The 12813-nt window shown below is 53.9% G+C and overlaps 1 protein-coding gene across 1 annotated transcript in view; it reads left to right on the forward strand.

The window, feature by feature from the left end:
• The first annotated feature begins 5958 nt into the window (after positions 1-5958).
• The window catches only part of RAC2 (Rac family small GTPase 2), a 15154-nt gene continuing 8299 nt past the window's right edge, over positions 5959-12813 (forward strand). Inside the window, exons 1-2 of the mRNA XM_007454062.1 lie at positions 5959-6133; positions 8212-8283. Of these exons, the coding sequence (XP_007454124.1) occupies positions 6099-6133; positions 8212-8283 (107 nt within the window). The 5' untranslated portion in view covers positions 5959-6098. The remainder of the gene's footprint in view (positions 6134-8211; positions 8284-12813) is intronic.

The raw sequence follows: 12813 nt of genomic DNA on the forward strand, positions 1-12813 counted from the left end.
CCTAGACGTAATCACGGGGCCACACCTTGCTACCGGGGACACTGAGAGCTGTGGTCTTCAGCTGGGTGAGCCTGGGGCTGGCTAACAAGTCTTGGAGCTCTGTTCTTAAAAAGAAGAATGGCTGTTGGGAGCCAGCAGTATTCCCCAGAGCGACTAAGTTAGGTTTATGCAAGAATTCACGGGTAAGTGTGTATTAATGTTATCCGCATCATCTCCACAGATACAGGAAAAAAAAGCCCTCAATAAAATTAAACACATATGATCAAAACAAAACCGTTATTACTAAGAATAGCAGGGGACCTTCTTTAACTGATAATAATGTACGATAGTAATATCTGCCAAGAGCCTCAGGGGTGAAACACCAGAAGCATTCTTTTAAAAATCAGAAATAAGCAAAGACGCCTGCCATCAATGATTCTATTCAACCTAAGGAATTGGGAAGGAAGAAATAAAACTGTCATTTTCCACAGATAAGACCATCTACAAAGACGGTCTTAGACTTGTTAGTAGCTCTCTATTAGGTAAACTCTAGATAAATTATAATAAGAATTTCCATCCAAGTTTCCATATACATAAATTCAATCTGAAACATTTGACACTCTCCTACATATAAGCAACAAACAGAAAATGCAATTTTAAAAAGTTTTAGTTACAATGACACTGAAAGTAATAAGGTATCAATGAATAAACCTAATGAAAAAAAAAGTGCATGACCTTTCTGGGGGAAATTATAAAACTTTATTGAAAGCTGTAAAGAAGAAATATGACATGTTAATGGGTAGGAAGATTGAATGTTACAAAGATGTCAATTCTCCCCCAAATTCCTCTATAAATTGAATAAAATTCTAATCAAAATGCTGGCATAGTTTTTCTTGGAACTTGACAAGCTGATTCTAAAATTTCTATGAAACAGCAAATGGTCAGTGACAATTATAACAATTTTGAAAAAGTTCAAGAGAGGAGTTTGCCCTGCTGGATATAAAGACCTGACAGAATTTCAGTAATTAAAGCAGGGTGATGCTGACTCCAGGGTGGACAAATAGCCCAAGAACAGACTCACACACATACAGACATACTTGCCATGAGACAGCTTGGCTGCAGCTCACTGGGGACAAGGCAGGCAGCTCTCCTCAATAAATGGTGCTGGAACAACTGGTCATGGAGATGACGAAATTAAATCCTTAATCTCAGGAAAATTGAAGAAATCCTATCTTACCACACACTAAAATCCATCCCAAGTGTGTAAGGACCTGAATGTGGGAAACAAAAGTTTAGAAGTTTTAGAAGAAAATGCGTAGAACGTCTTTATGAAATTGGGAGCAGGGAAGGACTTTGTAAGCAAGGCTCAACCCACAAGCACAAGTCTCTAGGGAAGAAATTTAAATTTCACATCCAAGTGAAAATTTGTGCAATAAAAGTCACAGTTGATTAAAAGACATCCCAAAGACTGGAAAAAAAAGATTTGTAATGCATATAGCAAATTTAGGTTTGGAAATCAGAACATAGAGGGGCTTCCCTGGTGGCACAGTGGTTAAGAATCTGCCTGCCAATGCAGGGGACATGGGTTTGATCCCTGGTCCGGGAAGATCCCACGGGCTGCAGAACTACAAAGCCCGTGCACCACAACTACTGAGCCTGCACTCTAGAGCCTGTGAGCCATAATTACTGAGCCCACATGTCACAACTACTGGAGCCCGTGTGCCTAGAGCCTGTGCTCTGCAACAAGAGAAGCCACCGCAATGAGAAGCCTGCGCACCGCAACAAACAGTAGGCCCTGCTCGCTGCAGCTAGAGAAAGCCTGCACGCAGCAACGAAGACCCAACGCAGCCAAAAATAAATAAATAGAAGCAATGGGATAATATATTAAAGAAAAAAACAGAAAATCAGAATATACAAAGAACTCCAAATAAGTATCAGAAAGTAGAGAAGTGGACAAGAGATACGAAAAGATAATTTATGGAACAGGAAACACCAGCGTCCAATAAATACCTGCAAAGATGCACAACATCACCAGAAACAAGTTAATATAAATTAAAACTGCAGTGAGATGCCAATTCACACCCATAGGTTGGCAAAAAGTATAAAGTCTTACAAGGCCAAATGTGGCCGAAGGTGTGTACCATGAGGACCCCTGAAAAATGACTTCTCACTCTGTATTAGGGTGAAAGATGTAGGTGCCCTACAGCTCTGCTGTCCCACTTCCGGAGAAAATAAGTGCATTCTGATATAGTCATATCATGCAGTGTTACACACAAGCAGAGATAACTGAACTGGGGCTATAGGTTAAACATTTACCAGCACACCGCTGGGTGGAGGCTGTACTTTGGGAACCCTAAGGCCTGTGGTGGGCAGGAGGGAGGTGACTGATCTGAGCAGCCCCTGGATAAGTCCTAGGACCTCTGTGGGCACAATCTAGGGGGTGGATTGGGTTGAAAATGAGGAAGGGTTTTCTAACAGGCCCGGCTGCCCAAGGGTGAAAAAGACTCTCTCCTAAGGGAATGACTTCCCCGTCACCGGAGGTATGTGAACGGGGCTGCTTAGTGGGCAGTGAACCAAGCAATGGATACCAGAAGTGCAGAGGCGGGGTTGGATGAAGATGGCCTTTATGATCCCTCTACGCATGCCCAGAGGCCCCGTGCTTCTGTGATTCAGTGAGTTTGCAAAGTGTGGTTAAAAGAGGACTGACTGAATGAATAACCAAAGTGTGACACATCCCTGGATGGAACGCTGCTCACTAATGAAAGGGGATGGACCACGGCTCATGCAACAGCACACGGATGGATCTCAAAAACATGCCGTGTGAACGAAACCTTGTGCAACAGGCTGAATACCGTGATTCCATTTATGTGAAATGCTAGAAAATGCAAAGTAATCTGTAATGACAGAAAGCAGCTCAGAGCTTCTATGTGAGGGTGCAGGGGGTCGGGAGATGGACTGCGCAGGGGTGCGAGGAAACCTTACACGGAAATGAGAATGTTCTCTGATGTTTGGCATCTTGACTGTGGTGGAGATTGCATGGGTGTATGTATCTCTGAAAATGAATGGAATTGTACACTTTAAATGGATTCATTTATTATATGCTAACTATGTCTCAATATAGATATTTAAAAACAAAAAAGAAAAAGAAAAAGAAAAGGTGAAGAGGCCTGGACAGGAGGCCGGGGCTGCTGCATCTTGGCCTTGGTCTCATGCACAAGAGCCTCAGTTTGTTTCCCCATCTGTAAAATGAGAGTATTGGACAAGGAGACCTACGTTCACTTCCAGTGTAGCGGTTACAAGTGTGCCACGTCATCTGGGGCAGGTTCATGAACTTCTCTGGGCCTCATCTGTAAAGTGGGGGAACAATAGAGCCACCACCAGCCTGGGCTTAGAGCAGTGGTCGCTGCGCTGGAAGCACGCAGAGACTGCCACTGCCCTTCTAGCCTCGCAGACACCTGGTGGCTGTGGTCCAGGCTGCCTCACTCCCTATCTTGTTCCCCTGCCAACACTGGCCTATCCTCACAGCCCCAGAGCCACCGGCAGATCGGGGCCATCTCAAGGTCCCTGAGTCACTCTCATTACAGGTCACAAGTTCTTCAGGGGCAACTTCTTGTCTTCCTTGTTTTGTATCCACAGCAGTACCAAGCCCAGAGCCAGGTATTCAAGTGGTGTATAATGGGTGCACGTGGAATGAAGGAGGGAGTCGAGTGGACCTAATTTCGGGAGAATTTTGCTTGGGTTGTCCTGGAGAAGCGGCTTTCTCAGGATGGAGGGCAGGTGCAATTTTAGTGCTGTCATGGCCATGTATGGTTGAGTAGGTTGTTTACTGCACAAGGAAGCTCCACCCCAGGGGACAAATGGGGGATAAAACCCAGTACATATAGCTCTTTCCGAGTCACGTGACCATGCTCATTGGCTGTGTCTTCCCAAAGACGTGCATTATTCTTTTCTCTTTTCTTCTTTTTTTTTTTTTTTTGCGGTACGCGGGCCTCTCACTGTTGCGGCCTCTCCTGTTGTGGAGCACAGGCTCCGGACGCGCAGGCTCAGCGGCCATGGCTCATGGGCCCAGCCGCTCCGCGACATGTGGGATCCTCCCGGACCGGGGCACGAACCAGTGTCTCCTGCATCGGCAGGCGGACTCTCAACTACTGCGCCACCAGGGAAGCCCTCTTCTTTTTTAAATAAACATTTTATTTTGGAATAATTTTAGATGTACGGAAAAATTGCAAGGACAGTAAGAGAATTCACCATATCCTTCACCCAGTTTCCCCTTACGTTCAAAGCATTTACATAGCCACAGTGCATTTGTCGAAACTAAGAAATTAACCTGGGTACGATAGTATTATCTAATTTCAGGTTTGTCTTGTATTTTACTACTTTTTCCATTAATTTTTTTTTTTTCTTGTTCCAGGATCCAGTCCAGGATCACACATTGCACTTAGTACATTGTTTTTGTGAGATTAACACAGACGCTTTCCTATGGGATCGGGATTGCTGTGCTTGGGAAAAGAATGTGGATTTGGGGGAGTAGCCGGAACAAAGTCCTTAGGTGGTCTGTGAGGTGCCCAGGGTGGGTCATGGGGGGACGCTTGGCCTTCCTGACCCCGGCTGGGCACCTCGAAGTGCTTTCCACTGTTTCAGTTCAGCCCATGCAAAGCACAGAGTGAAGACGTCAAAGTTGGTTGGCAGGTTTTACTCATTGGCTGGCCAAGATTTTGGAGCAGCATTTCCTTTTCGGCAGAAGCTGTCTTTGGGAACCCTGTAACTTGTGTGGAAGGTCTGGGAAGGTTCAGATCCAGGTGCTGGAGTGACAGGGGTGGGGTGGGGGGGAGGTGGGGCGGATAGAGTGGGAGTGGCGCTGGCTGCCCAGCACCTGGCGCTCCAAATTCTCTGGCTGGTTTCCCAGTTTGGCCTGAGTGACCCACCCGGGGTGGGTGACGAGTGGCTTTGCCCATCCCCTCCTGCCCCTTGTCCCTGCAGCGGGAGGGGTGCCGGGCATGGGGAGCGGTGGCAGAGAAGAGTGAACGTGAAGCCCGCTGCGGAGATCCACTGCTGCTCTGATCCCGAGGCTCCTCGAGGCTGAGGGGTGCACTCGCCCTCCCCACCCACTGCAGAACTCAGGCTTTGTACCCCAGACAGCAGCCGGGGTGACAGAAGAGTTTGGAGTCACCTGGCCCTGGGTTTGAGTTCAGGCTGGGTGATCCTAGTGAATCAACTGGCTTCTAAGACCTTCTGTTTCAGCATCGTTCAAACGGGCCACGGCTCCTGAGCCAGGGTGCCCGGTCCCCCAGGGCTGCCTCCAGCACAGGGCCTGGCTGGCGTGGGGCACTGCCCATCACTTCCCTTGACGTTTCCCCTTCTCTGTCAGCTGATCCCCACCTCCCTTCCTGCCCCATCATACCCCCCCCATATCTCTCCCATCGTTTCACACCCAGGGGGTCCCACAATGGCCCCCGCTTGGGGAGCATCCATGTCTTCCCCTCTGGAGAGCCTTGTCTCTGACACTAGCTTTCAAGTGCCAGCTTCAAGGCCACCTCGAAGGCCCTAGCTCGCCCTCTGCGTAACTCTGAGGTCCCCTCCCTGTCAATCCTCCGTGGCCCCATCACTTCCTGCCTTGTTTTATGGACACCTGTGATGAAGCCGTATCTTCCCGCTCACATCCTAGACTCATCAGTAACCGATCCTGTGCCTGGCACACAGTAGGTGCTCATTAAATGCTTATTGACCAGAACCGAGGTGAACTACATTCTTAGGAGCCTCAGGTTCTTGGAGAACAGCTCTGGCCCTGCCCATGGAAGTGAGTCTCCAGCCCAGAGGGTCCGCAGGTCTCCTGCTGGTGTCCCGGAACAGGTATGCCGGCAGGGGTGGCAGGGGAGCCAGCCCAGCCCCTGAGGGCCACCCCACCCTGAGCCGTTCGGCCAGACCGCACGCTCCGCCTCCTGCAAACGGCCGTGGGGGCAGCAGCTTGGGTAAGTTCCCCTTCCGCTTCCTCCTGCCTCCTGTCCCACCACTGCTGCTCCTTGCGCAGGGCGCCTCTCCAGCTCTCCATACCCCCGTGTCTGCAGAAGCGCTCCGGGCCCTGAGCTGTCAGCACCACCGCCCTCCAGGCCTCGGACACGATGCAGGCCATAAAGTGTGTGGTGGTGGGAGATGGGTAGGTACCCGGCTGGACTTGCTGACAGCTCCGTCCCGGGGTAGCCCTGACCCTCCCTGTCCTGGCGCCCCTGGGGAAGCCCCCTGCCCTGCAGATGGGGGGGTCCCTGGGAGGCCGCCGGAGGAACGGCTCCCTTCTTCTCCCAGGGCCCAGAGGGAACCCCCGGGGTGGTCTGAGGACAGCTCCACTCTCTCTGCCCACCTCACCCCGGAAGCTGCCTGGGTGGAGAGTACAGGACTAGGGTTGGGGGTGCCTGGGGCCCCTCGCCTGCACCCTGAGAGCTGAGGCTGGTCTCCCATGGGCCCTCAGGCTTCAATTCTGTGGATGCCGGCTCGGGGTGGGGGGAGGTGGGTCCCCAGGCTGACCTGGGCTCTAGTCACTGGCTTGCGCTGCTGTGTGGCCTTGGGCAAGTCACAGCGCCTCCCTGAACCTCAGCTTGGCCATCTGGAAAGAGGCCCATGCCCTCAGGGTTGATGTGGGGTCCCTTGAGATATTTTGACTGGTTGTCCTGCACGTAAGTGTGTTCAGTGAAGCCGGCCTCCCGAGCCGCAGCCTGTGTGGCTGGGGAGGTTGCGCGGGGGGGCCCGGGGGTGAGGAGCAGAGAGGGGAGGGGCGTTAGAGACAGAGCTGCGGGAGGAGGAGGAAGGGGGAGGGGCGTGACTGGGGGTCAGTATGGGCCAGGCTGAGCCGAGGCGCCTTCTCAGCTGTTACATCTCAGTGACCTTAGGTTGTCATGTCCCCCCTATGGGCCTCAGTTTCCTCATCTGTAAAATGACAGCTTTGATGTGCCCATCTCTCGTGCCTGCCAGCAGCACTGTCTTAGGGTCCAGCCCGCAGGTACCGCCTGAGGTTTTCTGTAGGTCCAACCCCGACACATTCCCGCTGGCCTGGCTGGGCGGGCCTCTTATCCAACCCTCCCATCCTACTGAGGGGCAGCCTGAGGCCTTAAGAGACTCGAATTTCCTGGCCTGGGTTGGGCTGGTTTATCAGGCAGCCCTCCGCTGATTCTGATGCACGTTATCTGCCCACCTGTCCAGCCCTGTTCACTTCTGCTTTATATCTGATCTGAGGAGGGGAGGGCGGAAGCCAAGGGCAATGTTCCAGTCACTTAGAGTTACCTTGTTGGCAGGCCCGGGGAAGGGGGTGGTGAGAAGAGGGCAGCCGGTCCCCTCGGAGCAGGAAGTGATGAAACCAAGTTGGGCAGGGGAAGGCCCAGGGCTATCTGTGCCCCCTGCCCCCTCCCAGCCCAGCGGACTGAGGGCGAAGACTGCACGAGTGATGGCGATCACTACTAACTTAGTACTTACTATGTGCAGGCCCTGGGCTTAGTCACCCTCCTCTCTTTTATCCTCCCACCAACCCTAATATTAGGCCCATTTTACAGCTGGGAAAACTGAAGCTCAAAGAAGTTGTCATTTGCCCAAGACCTCATGGGATTTGAATCCTGGTCTCTCTGATTACTAAACTCCATGCTCTTAACAGCCATGGTGAGGTGGAAGGGAAAGGGGAGGGTGAGGCTTTCCCCAGTATTTGCTGCTGCTACACTATGCCAGGACTGTGCTCAGTTCTTTTACCGACTTCGTCTAATTTACCTCTCGGTCCACCCTATGAGATGACCTCATCTTAACCCTATTTTCTGGATGGGGAAACTGAGGCATAGGGAGGTTAAGTGACTTGCCTAAGATCGTGCTACCACTGGGTAGGTGATGAAGCTGGGATCTGGATCCCAGGGGAGTGATGGCAGAGCCCAGGGGCTTCCTGGGCACCCCCTGCTCTTAACCCTCTGTCTCACATCATTGTCACCTGGGGAAGCCTGTTACAATACGAATTCCCAGATCCAGCCCACACCCCTGATTCAGAATCTCTGGGGTAGGACCTTGAAGTCTGTCCTTTAACAAACACCCCAGATGACTCTTAGGTGTGAGAACGCTGATACAGGGATTCTCAGACGGGGACACTGACGCCCAGAGGGGTCTTCTCTGAGGGCTGGGCTAGGGGACTGGGCAGGTGCTGAGAAACCTCCCTGAGTCTCCGGCAGGGCCCATGACCACTGTCCTCTCGAACTTCCTGTCTTTCAGAGCCGTGGGCAAGACCTGCCTGCTCATCAGCTACACCACCAACGCCTTCCCGGGAGAGTACATCCCCACCGTGTGAGTTCTGCGCGTGGGCGGGGCGCTCGGAGGCTGGGGAGACACGCATCACCAAGCCCACCCCCTTTTCAGGCACATCCTGTGAGCCTGAAAGCCAGCCTCCAGCCAGTCTCTGCCTGGCAGAGCTGCCCACTGATTCAGCCAGGGAGGCAGCAACCAGCGCCGGGATGAGTGCCGAGGACTCCCAGAGGGAAGAGAGGCTGCCACGGGGTGGGGAGGTGCAGAAGGTGTGCCAGGGAGCAGGTGGCCTTCCAGCAGGGAGATGCAGAGGGCTGGCGTGAGCAAAAACAGGGTGGAAGAGGGGCTGGGGCGAGTAGTGGAGGGCCTTGACACCACGTGTGTGCGGGGGGAGAGGGCAGTGCCACCTGGAGGCCTGCCCTCATGTTGGATGTGGTGGCAGGGCTGTCACCTGACGCACAGGTATGTAGAAGTATGTGGGGTGAATGGGAAGCATCGGCCCCCTCTCACTGATGCTCGGTGGCCCCACCCCTCTCAGGACAGCCCCCCAACTCCATAGCACAGCATCCAAGGCTCTGTGTGGCCTCCTCCCACCTTCCTTGCTGGCTTCATAGCCCAGTACTTTGCTTCTTGTCCCATCTGCTTCCCGCCCCTGGTCACCAAGCACTCCCTGGGCATTTCCACCTCAGGGCCTTTGCTCCAGCTGCTCCCTCTTCCTGGACTGCTTTTCCTTCCCACGTCCACATGTCTAAGACCTCCAGGCCAGCTCCAGTGCCTGCTCCCCCAGGAAACCTTTCTGATCTAGCCTGAAAGTGTCTCTCACTCCCCAGAGAGATTTTATCTGATCTTTCCCATGATCACGAGCCTACGGAGGGCAGGGGGCCACGTCCAGTTCTTTCTGGGTCTCCCCGTTGTCTTAGGAGAGTGTCTTATGCACAGCGCAGTCTACACATTGCCTTAGACACGATATATCTGTTTTGAGTCGACCTGAATTGAACTTCACGCAGAGGCCCTAGGAGGATGGATCACTGCTACCATCTATCAAGGGCCTACTGTGTGCTGGTCCCCGGACGAAATGTCACACATGTGTGACCTCATTTGATGCTCATGGGAGGAGGTGGCTATTATTCTAGCCCCAGGGTGCCTGCGGGGGAAGCTGAGGCTCACAGCAGCTAAGGGGCCTGTCCCGCAGGGTCACCAGGTGGGCTGGGCTCCCTCTACTGATATGTCTCCCTGGGACACTGGCCCTGGCTCCAGTTGCCTCAGGGACCCCAGCTCGGGCAGGAGGACGGCAGCGAGGAGAGGGCAGAGAAACCTGGGTAGGAAGCCTGGAAAACTGATTTCTGCCCCGCTACATTTCCCATCTCCCATCTCCCCCTATGGCGCCAGTGCCCCTCTCCGCGTCGGCCCTTACCTGCACGCTCATCATCAATCACCAGATGCCTCCTGGTGCTGAGGGAGGGCTGGCTCTAGCCCTGAGCGGGAAGGCAGGTGCAGAATCGGGGAAGGCATCTCCTGCAGAAGGCCAGTCTCACCAGGACTGTGCTGGCGCTCCCTGTGTCCTGTCTCTGCTTGTTGCAGCTGGGCTGGAGGGCCCACTTGCTCAAGGATCTTAGACCAATTGCTTCCCCTGGGTGAGCCTCAGTTTTCCCTTTCTTTTAGAGGAGGGGCAGGGCTGGGACATGCCAAGCTCATTGCCCGGGGGCCTTCCCCGTGCAGGGAGATGGGAGGTGAGTTCTCTGGTGCAAGATGGTGGGACCAGCAGAGACCAAGGTAGGGCCAATTGCGCTCAGCAGCCCGGAGAGACTGGCCCCTGGTGGCCCCGAGTGGATTCGGTTGTCCTGGACAACCTTGTGGAAGGACAGACAGAATGGACCAGACAAGGTTTACCTTCCCAGGACTCTGAGGGGTTGGGTCAGAGAGCAGGGCCGGCTCCTGGGTGAGCCATCTAGGCAGGCACACACTCAGGTGGGTCCTGCACTTGCTTTAATGCTCAGATGCCGCATCCTGAAATTCTTAACGTTTGAACAAGGGTCCCTGCATTTTCATTTTGTGTTGGACCTGCCAGGTGTGTAGCCGGGCCTGCATCCCACCGTCTTTGTCTTCCATATGGAGTTACTCGGCTCTGGACAAGCCCCCAGAGGGGATCCTACTACAGTGCTTGCACCCCTGTGACAGGGAGGGGAAAATACGCCTCCCTGAGCCCTTGACAGTGGAGGGTGGGGACAGCCGGGGAGAGCAGAGTTGGGGAAAACAGGTAGCCTGAGATCTCTGGCACAGAGATAAAAGTCAAGAGAGCTCTGGGGCTGGGGGTGGTGGGGTTTGCTGGGGCCGGAGGCAGGTGCCAGTGGACCAGATCAGATAAGCGAGAGAGCTGAGGACCGCCTGGACCAGCACCCGCCCCGTCCCCCTCCCCTGCGACCCTGCCTCGCGCATTCCGTGGAAAAATTGTCTTCCATGAAAGAAGACATGGTGCCAAAAATGTTGGGGACTGTGGCACTACACCAGCTTCTAGAACAGAGATGAGCACATCGCTGGGGCTCTGTAGTGACAGGGCCAGCCTGGCAGGCAGGGAGGGCATGTTCCAGCCTGTCCTGAGAAGGTGCTGGAACTCAGCCACCAGCAGGGGGCTCAGCTCTGTGGGGGCTTGTCTCTGGGAAGGAAGAACACAGTTGGTTAATTTAGGTCAGAGGGGCCAGTACTTGGTTTTCACCTTCCTTTGTAAACTGGCAAATCCAGCCCAGATTCCCATGGACAGGATGACGTGCAGCCTCCCTAGTGGACGTACCAGAGGCGCTGCTGAGCTTTCGGGCCTGGCCTCGCACCTCCCGCTCGCCCCATACTCCTGCCACCGGGCGAGTTATTCCCCCACTGTGTCCTGCTGGCTCAAGCCTCCCCACTGCTCATACACGCCCTCTGTCCCCTTGCATCCCACCTGGGACACCTCTCGGCTCCCCCATCTCCTCCAACCACCCACCTCTCTCACTGGTGGCTCTGTCTCCCAGCTTCCCCTCTGACCCTTCTCCAAGACTTTTCCACCCAGTGGCCAAGAGGGCCTTTTCCAAATGCAAAGCTGATCATGTAACCCCTGCCTGGTGAAGCCCCTCGGTGGCTCCCCATTGCCTGGAGGACCACGCCCCCGAATCCAGCAGTGGTCCGTGCCCCACCTGGCCTATCAATCCTCCCTGGTCCCCAAGTCACAGCCATGCATGCCCTGTGGTCTCTGTGTTCTGTGAGTCCACCTTCTTTTCCCTGGAAGCTTGGGTGGTGGTCAGGTGATGCCCGGCGCTGAGCCCCCTTTCACCTGCCCCCCCATACCCCTCCTCCACTCCATGCTGGGGTCAGGGCCAGGCCTGCAGCCCTGGGGGTGAAGAAAGAAGACACACAGACTCTGGGTGAAAGCACTCTAGCCGTGTGACCCTGGGCAGGTCACTCTCGGGCTTTGACTCAGTTTCCTGGTGTGTAAAATGGGCACCATGGTAGAATCCACTTCCTGGGCTCACTGAAACGATCTAAGTATGAAGGGCCTGGAACAGCACTTGGCACCCCTGGGTGCCCAGCCAGCGTGAGCTCCCTGCCCTCTCCACGGCTCCCAGTCAGCCCCCAGGCCCCAGCTCAAACTCCGCTGAGTCTCCAGCCATGAAGTCACAGTGAAGGTTATGCCATGAGCTTTTCTGAATTGGGTAACAGGATCTAGTCCTGGCTCTGCCCCCAACTGACTGCGAGATCTTGGGCAAGTCCCTTCCTGTCTGTGAGCCTCAGTTTCCTCATCTGGTAAATGGGAGTGAGGGTTGGCCGCAGTGGTGGTATAAGGTTCCTCTGGTCCTGGCTGCCTGTGGGTCTCCGAAGAAGGGGACCCCGGGAGCTGTGGATCATTTTGTCCCTGCAGTAAAATCCCTCAGGCTCTGGCAGCTGGTCCTCTGTGCGGGGCCGGTGACGTTTAAGGATGAGATTGTTCAGCTTCTCAGCATCTCCCCATGAGGTGGTTTGAATATCCTCTGTCCCTGGATCTTCCTAATGGCCCCAAGAGATAGGGCTTTTTCCACAATGAAGAAAGTGAGGCTCAGAGAAGCTGGGTTACTCACCCAGGGTCACACAACCAGGACAAGGCTTCACAAGGAACTTACTGTTCCCTCCCACCTCTGGGTGGCTATCCCCAGGCGAATCAACCCTCCTGCAGTGCATTTGTCCACTCTCTCGCTCACAAATGAGTGTACAGAGGAAGCCAGGTTCAAATCCTAGCTCCTATGCTTGTGAGCTGGCTGGCCTTGGAAAAGTTATTTGACCTCTTGGGGCCTCGGTTTCCTCAACTGTCTAATGGCAATAACTTGATGTTCTTTTATCTTGGGTCACTTGGGACTTCAAGACCTAATGTATGAAGGTCCCTAGCCCTCTGACCAGCCCCAGAGCAGGTGCTTGGTGCTGCTACAAGTCCCAGAAACCAGCTCTTTCCCCATTGCCACGGCCCCTGAGACCCTGGAGTTGGCTCAGAGAAGACAGATGCCTTTGGCTCAAGGAATCTTGGGGGGCTTTTTGGTGTCAGAATTTCAGACTGGACAGTAAAGGAAAGAG

This window comes from Lipotes vexillifer, unplaced genomic scaffold, assembly GCF_000442215.2.
Source record: "Lipotes vexillifer unplaced genomic scaffold, Lipotes_vexillifer_v1.1 scaffold382, whole genome shotgun sequence".
NCBI lineage: Eukaryota > Metazoa > Chordata > Mammalia > Artiodactyla > Lipotidae > Lipotes > Lipotes vexillifer.